This window comes from Python bivittatus, unplaced genomic scaffold, assembly GCF_059951505.1.
Source record: "Python bivittatus isolate LINGU-HERP-01145 unplaced genomic scaffold, Pbiv_v1 ctg000840_np1212, whole genome shotgun sequence".
Classification (NCBI taxonomy): Eukaryota; Metazoa; Chordata; class Lepidosauria; order Squamata; family Pythonidae; genus Python; species Python bivittatus.
Genome location: NW_028277113.1, coordinates 36449688 through 36470329, shown reverse-complemented (window position 1 = coordinate 36470329; position 20642 = coordinate 36449688). Strand labels below are relative to the sequence as shown.

At 39.6% G+C, this 20642-nt stretch overlaps 1 protein-coding gene across 6 annotated transcripts in view; it reads left to right on the top strand.

The window, feature by feature from the left end:
- The first annotated feature begins 5129 nt into the window (after nucleotides 1–5129).
- OSBPL1A (oxysterol binding protein like 1A) overlaps nucleotides 5130–20642 on the top strand; it is a 73249-nt gene continuing 57736 nt past the window's right edge. For 2 of the 6 annotated variants that reach the window (XM_007427950.3, XM_025166484.2), the window contains exons 1-9: nucleotides 5130–5211; nucleotides 12171–12296; nucleotides 13743–13828; nucleotides 14220–14294; nucleotides 14933–15044; nucleotides 17750–17835; nucleotides 18051–18195; nucleotides 18977–19044; nucleotides 19123–19167. In XM_007427950.3, the coding sequence (XP_007428012.1) occupies nucleotides 12176–12296; nucleotides 13743–13828; nucleotides 14220–14294; nucleotides 14933–15044; nucleotides 17750–17835; nucleotides 18051–18195; nucleotides 18977–19044; nucleotides 19123–19167 (738 nt within the window). In that variant the 5' untranslated portion in view covers nucleotides 5130–5211; nucleotides 12171–12175. Of the gene's footprint in view, nucleotides 5212–5901; nucleotides 6011–12170; nucleotides 12297–13742; nucleotides 13829–14219; nucleotides 14295–14932; nucleotides 15045–17749; nucleotides 17836–18050; nucleotides 18196–18976; nucleotides 19045–19122; nucleotides 19168–20642 lie in introns of those variants that run through there. The other 4 variants (XM_025166481.2, XM_088130881.1, XM_025166482.2 and 1 more) reach the window with 4 other exon arrangements.

Genomic DNA, 20642 nt, shown 5'->3' with positions numbered 1-20642 from the left:
GAGCCAATAGGTGGAAGCTTTACAAAGAGAGATCCAAAACACAAAATAAGGAGGAATTTCCTGACAGTGAGAACTATTAAGCAGTGGAATAGCTTGCCTCCCAGAGTTGTGAGTGCTCCATCATTGGAGGTTTTCAAGAAAAGATTGGACAACCATTTGTCCAAGATGGTACGAGGAGCGGGTTGGACTAGAAGACTTCCAAGGCCCCTTCCAACCCTATGATTCTAAAATTTTAGAGACTTTTGAGAAGTATAGCATCCTGCATAATAGAAATTCCTTCATCTTCTTCATACCTCTCTTTTACATATACACACCCACACACTACTTTTCCACTGGTGGAATTGCTCTTCCCAAACATTTAAAGAGTATTTGTATTTTCTGTGTCTTATACTTCATCACATTTAAAAGAGTAGAGTAGAATAGAATAGAATAGAATAGAATAGAATAGAATAGAATAGAATAGAATAGAATAGAATAGAATCTTTATTGATTTAGTCATCTGACCATATCAAAAGTACAAAACCAATACAGGTATACAAGTAAATACAAAGAAAACAATAGGACATATTCATAATAAGCCGTCACCCCTACACTTAACCCCAACCTTATCTAGTTAGTCTGTCCTCTTCAAAATGTCCTTTGATATAAAGACATCTACTAGCGATATGCAGGTTTGCTCCCTGCAAAAAGTGAGACAGTTTCTCCTGGGTGCCCCAGTATTTTTTAGCTTTTAAATAAGAATCTAAGTAAATAGTCCTTTCTGCAGAATACAGTTTGCAATCAAAGAGGATATGTGCAATGTCTTCAACAGCTGGTGCACCACAGATACACAGTCTTTCTTAAAATGGAACTCCATGAAACCTCCCAGATCTTACTATGGAATCTAGTTGTTCAAAATGAACTCTAGCAAAAGCTCTATTGGTTGAGGCATATAAGTTGCTAAATAACTGGTAGACTGATTTGTGTTGAGCCAGCCACTTCAAGGACTTAACATGTTTAAGGGATGCAGTATCATCTTGGGCAACCACATCCATGACTCTTTGCTTGAAACTTTTCTTGGCCTTCAGATTTGATTGGACTGGGAACTGGACGAAGAATTCATATCGTGAGATGGCATTTGAAAGTTGGGCAGCCCAAGCACGAGAAGACATATTTATATTTATCTATCTATCTATCTATCTATCTATCTATCTATCTATCTATCTATCTATCTATCAAATTTGTCACTGCCCATCTCGTTGAAACAACTCTGGGCGGTTTACAGAACACTTAAAATCAATTAAAATTACAAAATTATGCAACTGCTCTTCAAAACAAAGCTTGGGTAATCTATCTGGGTCCATAGATAAGATCTTCAGCAAATAGTTGAATACTTTAATTACTAGATGGCTTTGTATAGGGAGTCTTCACATTTAAAATACAATTTTATTATCTCTCTGTTGAAGTGGAATTCCTTTCTTCAAAATCTACATATCTCAGTGAAAAAGGGGCTGCAAAAGATTTATTTTGGATTAATGTAATGGAAAAATGTACAGGTGATCCTCAGTTAATGACCACTCATCCAGCAATTGTTTGAAGTTGCGACAGTGCTAAACAAGTGGTACTTAAAGACCAGTCCTCAAAGTTCCGGCCGTCGCAGTGTCCCCATGGTCACATGATTGCAATTCAGGCACTTGACAACCGGCTCGCATTTATGACAGTTGCAGCATCCCATGGATGCATGATTGCCATTTCTGACCTTCCCTGCCAGCTTCCCACAAACAAGTCAATAGGGAAACCAGCAGTGAAGATTGCAAGTTGCTCCCATAAGTCGTTCCTGCCACTTTTTCTCCTGAGGTGTCAAATACTCTGTAGCATCCATCCACCTGCAGCACACCTCCACCTGTACTCCCTAGTGCACACACACCTGTCCCCACTCATGTGGCACTGCAGCACCCCTACTCATGGCACTGCAACACCCCCTCCCCCACCCAGCTGCAATCCATAGCACTCACCTGCCTGCCAGTCTGCTTGCAAGCCACCCAGGACTTGTGACTTCCTGCTGGCTTTCCCATTGACTTTACTTGTGGGAAACTGGCAGGGAGCATCAGAAATCTTCCTCCCTCCCTCCTTCCCCTCCCCTCCCTTCATTTCTACATATAATATAGGCTTACACCATTTGCCCTCCCCTCACGACCCTCAGGAGAGCCCTGGTGAAGCCACTTCCTCCTCCTTCTCAGCTGACCAGTGGAACTGCCTGCCACCAGCGCTCCCCAGCCAGTCCTACCTCACCAGCAGGCATCCAAGTTGCTCCCTTGTCCTTCCCTTCATGCCCACAGCCATTAAGCAGTTTCAAATTTCTGCCTCACTTCCAAAGCAGCCAATCGCCACTTGCCTGTCAGGCCTTGCTGCCAGTCAACTGGGCACAAGGACAGAGGGAACCAGGAAAGAGATTGGGGATATGCCCATGATGATCATATGACCTGGGCTTACCACAGTGGTGCAGCAGCCCAGTAGTGCTGAAGCAGCCACAAATTTCCCAAATTTCAATCCCATGGGAATAATAGGTCCTGGATTTTGGATGCATTCTGTAAGTTAGCCCATTTGAGGTACCTTGGTTCAAAAATTGTTGCCCTGTGATGCACCATTTTGCCCAGTTGCAGGGTACAGACATTAGAGTTTTAATAGTATATAGATATGGACGCCCATCTCATATACATGACTCTGGGTGGCTAATTAAAAACAAAACAGAATAAAACAACCAAAATTTAAGAAACATCAGTACTGTAGCATAAAATAGCTGCTGAGAACATTCATGGTGTTCCACATTCAAATTATCCATGTAACAAGCTCGCCATACTGCCAGGGCCCCTGTCTAGATGGCAAAGCCAAGTTCTTAATACCGTGTGAAAGGCCAGCAGGGTTGAGGCAAGTCTAATCTCAGGCGGGATATTATTCCAAAGGGTGGGTGCCAGAGCAGAAAATGCTTTTCTCTTCCTGGGTCCTGCCAGATGGACCTCTAGCAGACAGGACCTGGAGCATGACTTTCCTGCCAGATTTAACAGGATGGCTAGGCACCACTGGGGAGAAACAACCCTGTACATAACTGCCATGAAGGGCTTTAAAGGTAACTACCAGCACCTTGAATTGCACCAGAAGCATATTGGTTGCCAATGCAGCTCATGGAGCAGAGGTGTCACATGTACCGAACAACTGGCACCCATAACTGCTTATGCAGTTGCATTTTGCACCAATTGAAGCTTCCGAATACTCATCAAGGGCAGTCCCATGTAGAGCGCATTGCAGTAATCCAATAGGGAGGTGACTAAGGCATGAGTCACTAAGCAGGGCCTCCCAGTCCAGGAACAGGCGCAAGTAGTGCACAATGCGAAGCTACGCAAAGGCCCTCCCAGGCACAGCTGCCACCTGCTCTTCAAGCAGGAACTGTAAGTTGCAGGGGGACACCCAGATTACACACAGGGATCTGCCTTGGGCAGTGCAACTCACCCAGAACAAGAGGAAGGTCCCCAGAATAATAGGAAGGGTGAACCTACAGTATATTCCAGTTTGACTTTTCATGAAGCATTCTGGCAGCAAGTTCACACTGATGCCAAGGCTCATGGGGAAAAATTAATTATTTTGGGGGACTGCAGGGAAACCAGGTTGTCAGAATGCAGGCAACTCTATGAGACCAAAGGGAATGCCTTTAAGATCAAACATTTTCTTTTCCTGCACGTGATCAGAGCCAAGAGCAAACAATAGATAAGAGAAAATGTGTGTGTTGCAAAAGCTTGATGTTATCAGCTACTGAGCCAGCAATAAAGGTAGAAGAAACAATATACTGTAAGTAAACTGTGCTTGATTTTGGGATTAAGATACAAAGTTAAGATGAAAGGCAGTATGAAACATACAACTTTATGTAAACAGGTTGTTTCATCTGTCTGCAGCGCACAACTATTCAATATTTATAAAGACCTACGTTCAGAGATGCAAGGCATAGTCCTTCTAGTTCAGCAGTGTGGAATCTGGCTCTTAAAAATTGGCTGGACTACACCTCCTATCAGCCCCAGTTATTCTGTCTAAATTGTCAGGGATCATGGAAATTGTAGTTTAACCAAAGATTGCCATTATTTTAATTATTTCAGTTAAAACTTATATGTTATTAAAATCCTCTATGGATCATTTTAAATTATGCAAATCAAACATCACTTATTAAAAACACAATTTATATGCATTACTCTTTTATGCATCAATTTAATTTGTAAATACTTGCCACAGATTAAATATTGCTAATCTACGCCTGAACAATTTTTCCTGACCTACTTTGCAGGACTATCTAATGAAAAATTAAAATTACTTTGTTTCAACATCCTGACACATGATTCTATGATAAAATTATTAGCAACCCTTTTTAATGCATTCCTGCTTCATCTGAGCCTTAGCTGTATCATAGAATTGTTGCAAAATTATCCTTCTGTAGTTAAGGGAAGGTATAAGGCAGTCTCAACGTTTGGCAGACGGGTGCCAGTGCAGAAACTACAGGGACGAGTTATGAGAAAGTGATGCAATCAAATTTCCATTTATTTCTAACCATGCAGCAGCAACTTCGTCCCCCATAAAGCTTTCTCAGAAAGACCCATTAAAGATTTATTAGTGATGTATTATCATTCATTGTTATACTGTTCCATTTTTAACACTGTTGTATTCTTTTCAGTAAATTATTCCCGTTAATTTTTGTTTTAGGGAACTAGAAAGCGACTTTTAGGGAGACGAAGGCGTCACTTATATCCTCACATTAAAAACAAGCCATTTCTTATGCTATTTGTATCTCAAGCATCTTGATCATAAAGAGATTGGCAGAATCCAAGTTATAATTTAGGATACTGAACCGTTAAGGATTCTCCTTAGGGAAATTCGGCCCCCTGCGAGAAAGTTGGTGGTTCCCCAGGAAAAGTTGGGCAACGGGGCGAATTGCTTTGCACGGCTGGCCGCTAGGTGGAGCTTGGCCCCCGCCGTCTCCTCTGACAGTTCCCTTCGGCGGGCCGGCGAAGGAGTGGCCGGGAATCCTCCGGCGCAGATCCACACGCGGTCACGTGCAGCGGAGGGTAAACTATAAAAGCCCAGGAGGGGGCGGGACAAAGGGGAGGGTGCGCGAAACGAGTGGCGGAGCCTTGGCGGAAGGATCCTTGGTTGGGCCGAAGGACTATTGGCGGCCTGGCGCCGCCTGAAGCGGTAAGCGGGAATCGTAACGGGGTGGGGTGGCCTTTCCCGCTTAGAATAGCTATAATAAAAGCGTATTAAGAGTGGATGGGGAGCGCGCGGGCATTGGCGAGCGCGGTCGGGTGTCCCGAAGTGCCGCGAGCCTGGCGGCGGGGTGGGCTGCGCCCCAAACTTAGAGCTTTGCAAAGGTTCGGGTTTGCAGTGTTGCTTGGGACGAGCGCTTCTTGCTGGAACCGGTGAATTTTGGTTTCCATCTTGCTCTTTGCCTAGGATGTAGTATAATGCCCTTCCCCCTTTCCACACCTGACAAGTGAGACAGCGGTTTTGCATAAACTAAGTGACAAGCTCGCACTTGCTCCGTGCAAGCGGTGTGGTGACTTGCTTCCCGGCTTCGGATTGTGCACACCCACCCAGCGGCTTTTGGGACCCTGTGCGCGGGTGGAGAGGGCCTGACGCTTTTCCAAAAAGTGAGAGCGCTGCTGTTATAATTTCTCGTCTAAATCGTCTCGACTGCTTGGCAAATTGATGGAATTGTTCAGACAGGCTGCTTCGTGAATACTTTTAGAGCCATAGTAAAGCTGGTAAAGTTTAGAGTAACCAGTTCTTTCCCTCTCTTTCGCTAAACTCCTGGAACACGAGAATTTTCGGTAGGCGGAGTTTCCCTACATCTGTGCTATGCGTTTCCCTTGCTTCTGGATGTAGATGCGTCAAGGGACTATTTCAGATACTTTACACAGAAAATACCATCATGTGAGAAAACCATATGTCTAAGACAACTTTCAGATTCCCTAAGAACACTAAATGAGCTGATGTAAGTGATATATCACAAGTTGATTGAATAGTGTATTTCTGTTTTAGAATAAAATGTACCTTCAATTCGCTAGTTTCCTTCCCTGAAATTACAAGCCAACTTTAGCTGGAATTAAATATTTTGACCTGATATTGTATTGGTATAATTCACATGATTATGAGATGCATTCTTTTCTGGAAAAAGTCAGCAAAATCCCTTATCTCATAGTTTGGTGGTTATGCTCTCTTTACCAGAAATGTTTCAGATTTGTACTTTTGCTGGTTGGTGCTAATATCAAAGTGACATCGTTAGTTACAATGAAGGCTAATTGAACTCCATCCATTTTTTATTGGTGCTGGATGATATTTCAAGCAAAAAGTTAAGTAGACATGAGCAGATTTCAGCAAAATCACTCTCTGCGGCTTTTTTTAGATTATTTTTTAGTCCACCTTTATTATTTTTATAAATAACTCAAGGCAGTGAACATATCTAATACACTTTCCTCCTCCTATTTTTTCCCCACAACAACCACCCTGTGAGGTGAGTTGGGCTGACTGGTCCAAAGTCACCCACCCAGCTTTCATGCCTTAAGGTGGGACTAGAACTCACAGTCTTCAGCTTTCTAGCCTGGTGCCTTAACCACTAGACCAAACTGCTGAATAATGCAAATAAGATTTCAGGATACTATTAGAAGAATCAGCATTTTCTGTAGCTATGCGCAGTATTGCAGTTGGAGGCAGTTGTCACCCTCTTTTTATATTCAGTGTTTTCTGTACTTACAAAGACTGCAGGATTTCAAGAGGTTAGAAAAGTGACGAAACATCCCACACTGATAGAAGATAGAGCTAGCAGCCATCCTGTCAACACCCAAAGTAGTTCTCTTACAACAGTGTTTCTCAAACACTCAAACTTGGCAACTTTAAGATGTGTGGACTTCAACTCCCAGAATTCTAGGAGTTGAAGTCCACAGGTTTTAAAGTTGCCAAGTTTGAGAAATGCTGTCTTGCAACATACAAAAGCTTCTGACTTCTTACCAGTTGTTTTTACCAGAAATTTGTTTTGCTTACAGATGGGGAGGGGCAATACCACCCATCACTTTGCAGTTCCCTCTTTACGTTAACACTGTGGAAATGTTACTATAGTACTCAGTTCCTACAGAGGAAATACTGGAAAACAGGCTGTGGTTCCCCTGGGCATGTAAAACTTGGCAATAAACCTTCAGGTCAAAACTGAAAACTGAATTTTGGGGGTAAACAAAATGCCACACTTTATAGGAGTAGTGTAAAGCAAAAGCTATTTTGTCAGTATGCCCAGCAAAAGACATTACTTCAGAAATCTAGAGCAGGTACAATGGTGTGATGTTGACAAATGAATAACAATGAGATACTTATTATGCCACTAAGTTTATAGGACATGTTCCAAAACACTCCCATTAAATGCATAGTGACTTTCTTTCATGTAAACATGGAAAGGTTAAGGTGTATTTTATTCTCTTCTAGCTTTGTGTTGACCATGAGTTCTTTCTCACAGACAGGATAGAAAGCTGAGGGATGAAGAAATAAAAAAATGTATTTGCATTTTTTCCCTGTTTCCCATGGCCTATGTTATCCTCTACAATGCTGATTTGGGAGTTTGCAAGCATGCCTCAAGGCATGTTTTGAAATAACAGGCAATATTTAATTGTAGGTCACAGAACAGAACATAGAATCAGGTTACAGAACTCATTTAATTTCACTCGCTAATCACACAAGATTTTAATTCTCTGAGTAATTCAGAAAGTTATTAGCCACTCCCCTATTCTAAAACTATAATAGCAAAAGATTAAAATTATAGCATATAAAACTGCAAAAGATTTTAAGTAAGTTTATGCAAAAAACAGTGACATCATCTGATGGCATACCAGTTAATTTACAGATCTTCCAAGCTCTGGCAAGGGAACAGAGTTTTAATGTTTTGCAAGTTATGATAAATTAGTATATAAAATAAAAAGAGGCAGAGGCTGGATATTTTAGGTTCCTCTTCGGTAAGTTTCCTACTAAATGATGATTACTGTAGTGGTATATACAATAGTTTGCATTTGCAATGAGAAATAAAACAGGTCCTTTTCCACTGGTTGAAGTACTTTGTTGAAATGTAATATTTCACTTTATCAGTAAGAGCAGAGAGATACTGATGTTTTGCTATCTTTACTATTCCAGTGTTATCCTGGATCCTGGGCTCATGCCTTAATTTAGTCATAGTCATTCCTCATTATTGCTACTGGCATGCTATGTTGCTGCCACTTCACACCCCAGAGCTCCTTGGAATTCTGCCCCCACCCTTCCCCAGATCAGCGTACTTGGGAGCAATAACTGCCAGTGCTTTCGTCTCTGAATTCCAGAGCTTGAGGAAGCTAATGGTGGAATTGCCCACCGTGTTGCTAGGAAAATCCCAGGTGCCTACTGAAAACCAACTGGATCCATACAACATTTGGGGTGGGCTATCTTAATCAGTCCTCCATCCTTGCAGACATTACAGGTGATAACAAACTCAGCTGACCAAGAAGGGACCTGTCCAAGACAAAGAACTCTCAGCAGTATTCTCTACTGTCACAAGCCATCTGCTCTGAGATGAAAACTTAAATCTAGCATGTGCCCACCTGAGTGTGCTGGACCAGTTATCAACACGGCAGAACAAACCCATGGTTGCTATGGAGGCCTTGAACTCCTAAGCTGCTCCACATCCCATAATCTCATGGCAAGGAGAATGAAATCCACCAGCACTAACAGCCAGGGTGAATTCAACTCCAGCCCCACCATGAAATCTGGCAGAAATATCGCTGGGCAGCAGGCTAGATGATATATGAGCAATATCCCAAATTTGTCCCTATGGCTTAACTTCAGGTACAGACACTTGCATCCAGTTACCTGTGGATCAATATAGCAGATGGTCTCTATCCTTGGCCTAGGAGTCATGGCTATTGAAACACAATGATTTTGGGATCAGATATGTATTGCTATTCAAAAGATTCTAAAAATGAGCATTAAAAAAAAAACAACCAGAATTGTTTTTATTGGGTTTGATGGAGAAAGGACTGGAGAAACAACATGGAACTTTGTTTTTGTATATGATCACAGCTGCAAGACTATTATACGTGCAAAGATGGAAGGACCCACAATTACCTACGGTGGAAGAATGGATCATTAAATTAACGGATTTGGCTCAAATGACGAAGTTAACAGCATTAATAAGAGAGAATACTGTTTCTAAATTTGTCTCCTTATGGCAACCCTTCTTAGATTACGTTCTTGTGTGGGAAAAAAATGAGGCTTTGGTTGTGGGTTTTAATGATTAGATGGTTTGTGTTGATAAAAATAATGTGAATTTGGATTAATTAGTGGTAATAGATTTATTTTTTTTAATTTGTATCTATATCTGTATTGGAGAGAGTTGGAAGTCACTTTCTGTTTCAATTTTCTGTCCTCACTATTTTAGTTTTTGTCTTTTTTCTTTTAGCTCTATCTTCTTTCTTTGCTGTACTCTCTGTTTTGTATTTTAATTGTACTTTGTAACATAATAAAGTTCTTATTTAAAAAAAAAAAAAACCTGGGAGGGCAAATCTCCATCTTTGCCCAACCATGTCTCAGTTCTGCACACAAAGTCTGTTTGTTCCTCCTTGACCAAGGTCATAGTGGAGTAAGGTCTTATTACTCTGGCATTTACTAACAAAAGTCTGAGGCCAAGCTACCCAGTAATACAGCATCAGACTCCTAGAAAGAGGCAATTGAACTAAAAGAGGGAATTGGCATCAATTGCCAGTACCCCTTCTCCTGTGCCTCCCATCATTATCTTGCTCTGCCAGACATTATAGTAATTGAACCAGCGTATTCATAGATCCTCCCCGGTACCATCCAGAACACACCACAACTTAATTATTCCATTGGATTGCAGTTGTTTTGATTCTAAGTGTATATGTAATCGCCTTTGTCTGGTGTGTAACTATACCATCTTTTTCACCTAAAACTAATATGTATTAAAACAAGTTCCCCTTTTAGTTGCAAAAATAAGATTGTCTGTCATGAAAAAGAAATACTAGCCTTTTTCTGAACCACCAGTTAATCCTTCCATACCTATTGCTGAGAACAGAAATTACTCAAATTATTACTCAAATTATTATCTATACCTTAATGAGGTCATTTAATAAAAACAATATGTTAAGCTGTCTCCTGAAAGCATGGTAGAAACAATGTGGTCTTGATTGTTTAGAAACCTTGAACTTCCAAGGTTTAAAGATAAAATAGCCAATGTGATCTATTTCAGAACAAGAAATAGGAATCCTTTGATCTGTAGGTTGCTGTGCAAACATTGACAACACTCTCAAAGAATTTATCAAATGATATGACCTACTCTAATCTAGGCACTGCAGACTTAAATGGATTCTTGTACTCTGGGTGTTTATAATTAGCATGAATAGAAGTGTGCAGATCACCCAAGATCTTATTCAGATTTGTGATTCAGCTCAAAGTGTCAGTTTTTGCAATTCAGTTCAGAGATTTGATAAAACTATGTGTGCATGCACAAAAATGCATCCATCTTCAAATGAATTCAGAGGTTCCTGCTCAAAATGGTGATTTGAATAATTCATTCTTTTTTCCTTCAACTCTTATTTAACATCTACATGAAACTATTAGATGAGGTCATCTGTCAATATGGGACCAGGTATTATCAATATGGTAATGATACCCAGTTATACGTGTCTACCCAAACCAAGCCAAATGATGCCGTCAAGATTCTTTTCCAGTATCTAGAGGCTGTGGGGGTCTGGATGTGGAAAAGTAGGCTTTAGCTCAACCTTAGCAAGACTCTGGGCTTTTGGATTCCCTGATTCTAGGGATTTTCTACTTTTGATCCTATATGGAGTTATACTTCCCCATACAGAACTGGAGTGCAATTTGGGGGACGTCTTGGACTTGGGTCTTTCTGGAAGAACAGGTGGCAGCCATGGCCAAATGGGGCCTTTGCATAAATCCATCTTGTGTGTCAGTTGTGCCCATTCCTGGATCAGGATAGCCTGCTCATGGTCACTCATGCCCTAGTCAGCCCCAGTTTGGGCTGTTGCAATGTGCTGTACATGGTCCTGCCCTTGAAAATTATCCAGAAACCACAGTTGATTCAGAATGCAAGTAGTTATGGGCATACCTTGGGACTTCACAAGCTGCACTGGCCCCTTATAAGCTTCCAGATGCAATTCAAGATGCTGGTTGTCATCTTTGAAACCTTCCATGTCACTTCTTTGCTGAACTTAAATCATAAGAATTCATGCCATACTGTTTTTTTGAAAACTTTTAAAGAACAAAAAAGAACTATCTATTCTGTGTTTCTTATTGATTTGTAATCAACATCATTAGCTTGCCACTTCTACGTCAGACTCTACAGAATTTGGATTAGCCTTTTAGTAGATCAGATAGGATTTAGTAGATCAAATAGCTTTTTATTAGCAATGTTCTAGGCAAAATATTTGCATATAAGCCCTACTAATACAATTCATAAGAGGTCTTTGAGCCTTTTCTCATGACCAGTATTACTCTGGGATACTTGACAAGATCATATGAATTCATTCAAAATATTAGATCTGCTGAGTGAGAAGTTAGTTAAAATGCTGAGATACCACTAGCGTAATTGTTTGAAATTAATATTAGAAACCTGATGAACAGCATTCAGAATAAAGGATTAGATGATCCCATGTTTATAATGTTCTAACAAGCATTTTTTAAAAACTCATGAATCCTAGAATAGCACTTTGCAAGAGAAAATAAACATACTTCTATGTGTCTGTAAGTACCTGTTTGGCATCACAAGTTCTTTTTTAGATCCCAGTTAGTTACCTCTAAGAAATTATTCTATGGCTCATTGCTTTTGATTAATTTTAGTCTGCAGAAACTGGAACAGTAGTTTGCTTGGATCCTTTTCTGCTGTGCCAAGTGAAGACTATTCAGTTTGGGCTGACTTTTCAGAGCCTTGCTATTTTAGTTCATGTTGTCTTTTAGACTAATTGATGTTTTAATTATTAGGTGTGCTCTTTCTGTATTTTAAGTTCGAATTCTTCTGTTGATTTTTTTATTTTTTAAATCTTAGCTGCCTTGAGCAACACTTTGGATACTATGCATCTGGGAGGTTAAATAAAACAATATTTGTGTTTCAGCAAAGATGAACACAGAAGCAGAGCAGCAGCTTCTCCATAATGCTAGAAATGGTAAAAGTGAAGAAGTTAAACAGCTGCTGGAAACCATGAAAAAAGGAGAGATTATTTTTAATATAAACTGCAAAGGTTGGTATGATTTACCTTACAAGATTACCTGGAGCAAGTAGAAGTAATGTTATTAAGGCTAGGGGGTGGGAAGTTATGTATGTTCGGTACTTTCTGAAGAAGCATACTATAATACTCTATTATTAGTTGAAAGTAAAATAGAATTATATTAGTCCATAGCAAATCTATATTTGAATGTTGCAGACCAGATACCTTGTTACAACATACTACGTAATTAGCTTTTCCTGGCTTTCCAAATGTATTAAATATTGGCTTCCATAATTCCTTGTCTTCATGACCAGTGAAGAATGTATTATTCCAACACATCTGGGGTTTGTTCATTTTTCATACATAGGCGTAATCAAGCATAGAGGTTCCCTTTATCAGAAGTGCTGATTCAGTTCAGTCACCAGTGTAGCATCACAGCACCACCTGGTGCCTAGGCCCTATGTATGCAAAAGGGAATGTAAGAAGAACTCTGCTGAATTAGTCCCACAGGCCATGTAATCTGTATTCTGTATAACATTGCAGTCAACCAGATGCATTCAGGGAGCTTACAAACATGAGTAGTATAGCCTTCTTCCACTGCTGCTTACTAAAACCTTTTATTTAAGATGTGTTACCTTTAATTGAAATGGCACTGCAGCCAACCAGATTGGTAGATATTGATAGCAGTCATAAGTTTGTCCAATCGCTTTTAAGACTGTCTAAATTAGTGATTACCACATTTGATGGAAGTGCATTCTGCAGTTTAACTATGTATTATGAAAAGAAGTACTTCCCTTATATTTTAAAAATGTATGTTCTACCTTTTCTTTAAGAATCCAAATACTGCTTGCTCTAATTTTATCCTCACCATGTGAGGCAGATTGGTTGGAGAGATAGGCCAGGGTAACACAACTTGCAATGCTAAAAAATGGTTGACCAGTTTGTGATTCCGGGTGCTGTGCAAACCCAGCCACTGGTGGTAATGCATGGGTGAGTGTATTGTGCTTACCCAAGCAATTGGATTAATTCAGCAAACTCTGGTTCAGCTAATGATGGGTCAATGTGTTGTGCGAATGCAACCATCGTTAACTAGTCCAAAATCATCCAATAACTATCATCTCATCTTAATCAGGTATGTCAATTAATGATTTCTATATCCCAATACTTGATGCATGACCACCCAGTATATCATATTTATCTTAGACTGAACAGTGCAGACAGCTCTTTCCTGCATGAATTTATTTAACATTTTGTGATTGTTGTCTTCTAATGTTTTGAGACAACTACCATAAAAATCCTTTCAATTTCCTTTTGATTTTAAGGTGCTGAATAGTATTTTGTTTCTTGTAAATTTTAACTCTACTCCATTTTTGCATCCTCTTCATGAAAGTGCATATAAACAGTAATATCCAAATCCTAGTGGCATACTGCTGAAAAAAATGGTGATCTAATAAGGGTTTGTCACTTGTGTGTACCCAGGAAGAAGCAAATCTAACTTGGGCTGGACACCTCTTCATCTTGCATGCTATTTTGGACATACCAGTGTTGTCAAGGATTTGTTGGAGGTATAACTTACAGTGTATTATCTCCAATACTTAATATCAACATTTGATAAAAATGGATGGGGGGAGGTAACAGACTTGATTAGATATCAAGTACCTTGATTAGATAACCAGTACCTAAAAAGGTTTTTTTTTTTTTTTTAAGATAAACAGTTCCAAAAGTTAATGTCCCCAAAACATTATGATGTTATGTAGAAAGTTGTGTAGGATGCCTGATGGCTCAGCTCTCTCCCTATTACCAATTTAACATCTACATGAAACCTCTGGGTTATTTGTTGTCTTAAGAAAGGTTTCCCAAAGAGGATTGATAAGGTCTCATGTCACTAAAAGCCAGATTTTTATCAGTCACTGCCTTGGATGCCAGACGTTCCTGAAAACCAATATCTCTTTATAGGCTGGTGCTGATGTAAATGTGCTAAATGACATGGGGGACACTCCACTGCATCGTGCAGCCTTCACGGGGCGCAAGGTAAAGGAATGAGTTCACTCTCACATGTATAGTTGTAATGGTATGTGGGAATGACCTTGGGAGACTGGGCAAAAAGATGATACCTAGGGAGCAGTCAGATAAGAGGGAGCATAGCCCACAGCTGCAAAGTGGGCAGAGCAAGAGGCTCAGGAGAGATCCTTCCTAAGTTATCAGACTGTAAAGGTGATGGTGGGAGAAATGTATTTTCAGACTTGCAAGATTCCGTCAATGTACCTTTACAATAAAGTAGAATTAGCTTATCTGGCTGTGTTTCCTGTCTGGTCTACCTGGTGAGGCTGACAATAGCTAAAATTCAGAATTCTGCTATTGTTCCCTGAATCTTTCCTGTTTATTAGATGCTTCATCATTCACCAACTTTCTACTTCAAACTTAGCGTGTAGAAGTGAGTATGTGGCTTGGTTCACACAAATTAGGGAATCATTAATCAGGGTTTGTTAAATAAAGCAATGTGGATTTATACAACATACTAAGCCAAAACAAACTACATTGCTGGTTGGCATGAGATGTGAACCCAGCCTCTTCTAAGTTGCTAATGGCTTTTGTTTTTCAAAAGGAAATGTGTGAAGAAAGATTAAACCATATAAAAGCAGATACCAAGTGCTAAACTTGTCTTTCAGGAAGTGGTTATGCTGCTTTTAGAGTGTGATGCTGATATTTCCATTGTGAATGGGAATGGACAAACTGCAAAAGAAGTTACCTATGATAAAGAAATAAGAGAAATGCTGGAAGGTATCCATTCTGTATGATGTATGAATTTTAGATATTGGAATTAAAATTCTAGCAGGGATTGTTAAAAGCTACCCTTGTTAGCTCAGTCTCATCATTCAATATAAAAAAAAGGCTTTCTTTCTTAGATAATAATTAGGTAAGGTGACTGAGTAGCTGTCACTGAAAGGCAACTGGAAATCAAGTTTACACTGCATGCAGACGTGGCACAATCTTCTTACTTTCAGCACCAAAATATTCATTCAGGTAAACATCTGCACACCAGCCACACGCTCTGCTCCTTTCCACTGTCTTCCATGCTTCCATGTGTTTGTGATAAAAAAAACTAACACCCCTTGGCAGAATGATCTAAGATTAGATGATTTATGTCAGAATGTATGAAAATTTCTATTCTTCTATCTGTGATCACCTTAAGAATCCTCCAGGCTTTATTATATGATATATAAGGAACAAAATGTAAGCATAACAGCTGATGTGTTCTACGTATCCAGCATTTTGAGTCAGATCCTTTCCATTAGCAAGGAAGAAGATCTGTTTGCTTACTGTTGCAATAATGTAGGTGAATCCATGGAAACCTTGGATGTAAAGGAAACTCAAGCTGTTCTATTTGTTACACAAGTTAGTTTTACACTTCTAACAGGGAGCTTTTCCATCATCTTTAGAAAAAGAAAAATAAAGTATATGGTGTTATACAGGTGAAACTTGAAAAATTAGAATATCGTGCAAATGTTCATTTATGTCAGTATGGCAACTCAAAAGGTGAAACCAATATATGAGATAGACGCATTACATGCAAAGCAAGATATGTCAAGCCTTACTTTGGTATAATTGTGATGATTATGGCGTACAGCTTATGAAAACCCCAAATTCACAATCTCAGAAAATTAGAATATTACATGACATCAATAACACAAGGATTGGAAATAGAACAATATCGGACCTCTGCAAAGTATAAGCATGCATATGTACTCAGTACTTGGTTTGGGCCCCTTTTGCAGCAATGACTGCCGCAATGCGGCGTGGCATGGATGCTAGCAGCCTGTGGCACTGCTGAGGTGTTATGGAAGACCAGGATGCTTCAATAGCGCCCTTCAGCTCCGCTGCATTGTTCGGTCTCATGTCCCTCATCTTTCTCTTGGCAATGCCCCATAGATTCTCTATGGGGTTCAGGTCAGGCGAGTTTGCTGGCCAATCAAGCACAGTAATCCCATGGTCATTGAACCAGGTTTTGGTACTTTTGGCAGTGTGGGCAGGTGCCAAGTCCTGCTGGAAAATGAAGTCAGCATCCCCATAAAGCTTGTCTGCGGAAGGAAGCATGAAGTGCTCCAAAATCTCCTGGTAGACGGCTGCGTTGACCCTGGACTTAATGAAGCACAGTGGACCAACACCAGCAGATGACATGGCTCCCCAAATCAACACAGACTCTGGAAACTTCACACCGGACTTCAAGCATCGTGCATTGTGTGTCTCTCCATTCTTCCTCCAGACTCTGGGTCCTTGGTTCCCAAATGAGATGCAAAAGTTGCTCTCATCAGAAAAGAGGACTTTGGACCACTGGGCAACAGACCAGTTCTTTTTTTCTGTAGCCCAGGTAAGATACTTCTGACGTTTGTTGTTCAGGAGCGGCTTGACAAGAGGAATACGACATTTGAAGCCCATGTCCAGGATCCGTCTGTGTGTGGTGGCTCTTGATGCACTAACTCCAGCCTCAGTCCACTCCTTGTGAAAGTCCCCAACACTTTTGAATGGCCTTTTCCTGACAATCCTCTCCAGGCTGCGGTCATCCCTGCTGCTTGTGCATCTTTTTCTACCACACTTTTCCCTTCCACATAATCTTCTATTGATGTGCTTTGATACAGCACTTTGGGAACATCCAACTTCTTTTGCAATTACCTTTTGGGGCTTTCCCTCCTTATGGGGGTGTCAATGATGGCTTTCTGCACAACTGTCAGGTCAGCAGTCTTTCCCATGCTCGTGATTCCTACTGAACCAACCTAAGCAACCATGTAAAGGCTCAGGAACCCTTTGCAGGTGTTATGGATTCATTAGCTGATTAGAGTGGGACACTTTGAGCCTAGAATATTGAACCTTTTCACACTATTCTAATTTTCTGAGATTGTGAATTTGGGGTTTTCATAAGCTGTACGCCATAATCATCACAATTATACCAAAGTAAGGCTTGACATATTTCGCTTTGCATGTAATGCGTCTATCTCATATATTAGTTTCACCTTTTGAGTTGCCATACTGACATAAATGAACATTTGCACGCTATTCTAATTTTTCGAGTTTCACTTGTATACTTAGAATCTGATACAGAATCTATTTTCTTCAGTGATGCAATTTCTGGTTAGCTGGGCTTTTGCATGCATATTCAACAAATGAGAAGCATAAATCCTGCATTATCAGATTTCCTGGTGGCTGAAAGCATGCAGGTCCCCAGGAGGAACATGGAGATTGAGTATAGGACCTACATGAAGTCTGCTTATGTGTGGCCTAAGGGAAGTTCTGTATAACATTACGTGGAAGGTTTTTTTCTGCACAATGTCCTGTAGCAAAAAAAAGTTACAGTACTGTTATGAAGGGAACAGACTTCAAGAGTGAAGAAGTTTAAATTTAATAGTAGACACTACAGGAGCCAATTGTTTTTCTCTGGAAGCTAGCAATCCAACATTCTGATATTGTTTTAATTAATTATTTTTATTTAGCTGTGGAAAGGACTCAAGAAAGAAAGCTTGAGGAACTCCTCCTACGAGCTGCACGAGAAGGAGAAACTGGAAAACTTGCTGCACTGGTATACTGTACACAACACTATCATTACCTTACTGTTAAATATAATGCTAATTGCTTAATGAAAAATAGAAGGGAAGCAAAACTTAGTGGAATGATCAAGAGGCCTGGTTGAGATTCTTGGCTATAATCGTGATTGGCTGTCCCTAGGGTATCTGAAAAGTTAGCACTTTGAAAGTGTATGGATGTAATAAATAATATTTTTATAACTCTCTGTAGTTAAACAGATCAAATCCTCCTGACATCAACTGTACTGATCAGATGGGAAACACACCGTTGCATTGTGCAGCATATCGTGCGCACAAGCACTGTGCTTTGAAGCTCCTAAAACGTGGAGCAGATACTAAAATAAAGAATAAAAATGGTACGTAACATACCTTCATTTAATGAGTTCAGATGTCCTTATAAACTGAAAAGTAAAGCAAATAGAAATAAAATATGTTGTATACAATTGAGCCAATAATACAGTATTTTGGCATTGTAAAGAGTCTGTTGCTTTGTATTACAGAATGTTAATCTGTGTGCAATACAAAAATTTAATCTGGGTAAATAACTACCATATGTTGCTGACTACAAATTCCTATTAATCCTGTTACAGTTCTTATGAAGCTATGTGCTCAAACAGTTTTTATTTATGTAATTTATCCCCCACCTCAATGCTTGTAGACTCTAAGTAGTTTACATTCTATTAAATACATTTTGACCTTGCTGAAACAAATGCTGCTGCTTACTTTATCTAATATCTGAAATCTTTCAGATACTAAAATTGGATAGTGCTATGTTTTTAGAATATTTTTGGAGCTATTTAAGAGGAGATCTTAGATAAAATGTCAATTAAACTCTGCCTCAAAGCACCATCTGTAGAAGAGCAAGGGGGACAAGTGATGACATACATATCACAACATCTTCATGTAAATGATACAACTTACGTACTTGTAGCAGGTGTCATGACACATGTATGTAATTGCATCATTTCTGTGACAGTGTCATGACACATTGCCATTTTGACATCCTTGTGACTTCTTGCAGACACCTATGTTTTTATTAAAGAGCCAGTCTTTTCTGCAAAACAGCATCTGTACTGTTGTTGTCATATTGATTCTGATTCAGATCTGTTAAGATAATCGGTCTACTCTGTTGAACAGGTCAGACACCTCTTGCTTTAGCCCAAGGTGCAGAAATGAAACAAGTGCTTGGGGTTGGCATTGCAAAGGTGGGTACCATAGATCATCTCTTAAAACTACTATTACTGTTTATAAACTTGAGTCTTAACATCTTGATTCTTTTATAGGTGACCAACAAGATTCTGAAACGGTATGAAGGACTACTCTGGAAGGTGCCTAACTTCCTCCCCCTACTTTTGTTTTAATGTTCAAGCTTTATTGTAAGCCTTTTATACCATAGCTTTATTTTAAGCTGAGAAAGAGCCAATAGGTTTTCTATGTTAAATGTCAAAAAGAAAGGTAGAATATATATCATCAATAACTTGGGCAAAACTGCTTTGCTAAGGCAGTGCCTTTTAAGAACAGACATAGATGTAGAAGCAGCCTCAGAGGCTAAATTATCCAGTATGAGTTCTTGTTCTTAATTTACATTCTTTTTTTCCACTGTGTTATGTATAATTACATTTGCATCTCATCTGCCCTCAGGAAATTCAAGGTTTCTGTTTAATTTATTCTTTCAGTGTTCTTGCAAAGTAAATGATACAGGGAGATAGCAACTAGCCTAAATTCACCCACTGAGCTTTGTGGTTGAATCTGTATTTTCCTTATTCCCAGTCCATTATCTTAAGAGCTACACCACATTGGCCCTCATATCTCATTTAATACCCCGGTGACAGGGAACAAAGAAAAGGGGGACCCATCTAAACATCTCACTACTCTGCTGACTACAAGGAAGTTTGGATTAGGCTGCTGCAGTTATTAGTGCGTCACCAGTTAAAGCAATTGTATGTAATACAGACAACTTGAAACTTATTACTTGATTTTATATTAAAGCAAAAATGGAACTTGTTACTGTTCAAGAAGCCTGTGTCCTACCATCAACTTTGTGGCTATAAGAGCCAAGTAGAAGTGAAGTTAGATGTTAGCGTTTGCTACCAAAAACTTCTAAAAGGAGACATACTTTTTATTGAAATATATGAAAATATTTGAAAACTAGGACATTGCCCTTACAAAAAGGGCACAGGACACCATGGCCTGGCAGATCGATAATTGCAGCCGCTTGAGAAGCTCCAAATGAATAACTTACTCCTCTATAACTAGACAAGCAAAAGAGAGCTTAGGGGCAGGTCATTCCATCCTAGTTTTGCCTTTCTTTAAGGGAGGTGTCAAAGATTTTAGACGGATTTGAACTCTAGTGCTGCCTTTCATCCCTGGTAGTTCCCTCCAGGTTAGTTGCCTTGAGAAATAAGCTGATCCAGCCTTTTTTATTTCAAAGGATTTTTCCTGAGTTAAAATGATTTATCTAAAATTATATGTAGGATAAGCATTATACATGTAGCATTGTCAGTTATTGTATAATTGGGACCAAATACTTTATTCCTTAAGAAAAAATCTTGCTGCTTAGATTACTCAGTTTTACTCCTGTATATCCCAGAAGTTCATATTGCCTCCTTAGTTTGACTACAGTCAGTTTTGCAAGTAAGCAAGTGGTTGCAAAATTTCTGTCCTTTGAAAAAATGTAAATCAGTACTTGCATTAGTGTGATCTTACTTCCCAGCATTTCTTATTGTCTCTTATAATTAAACTATATGACAGGCTTTGATTACTGCAAATATTACTGACTATGAGAAATAGATAATTTTCTGTT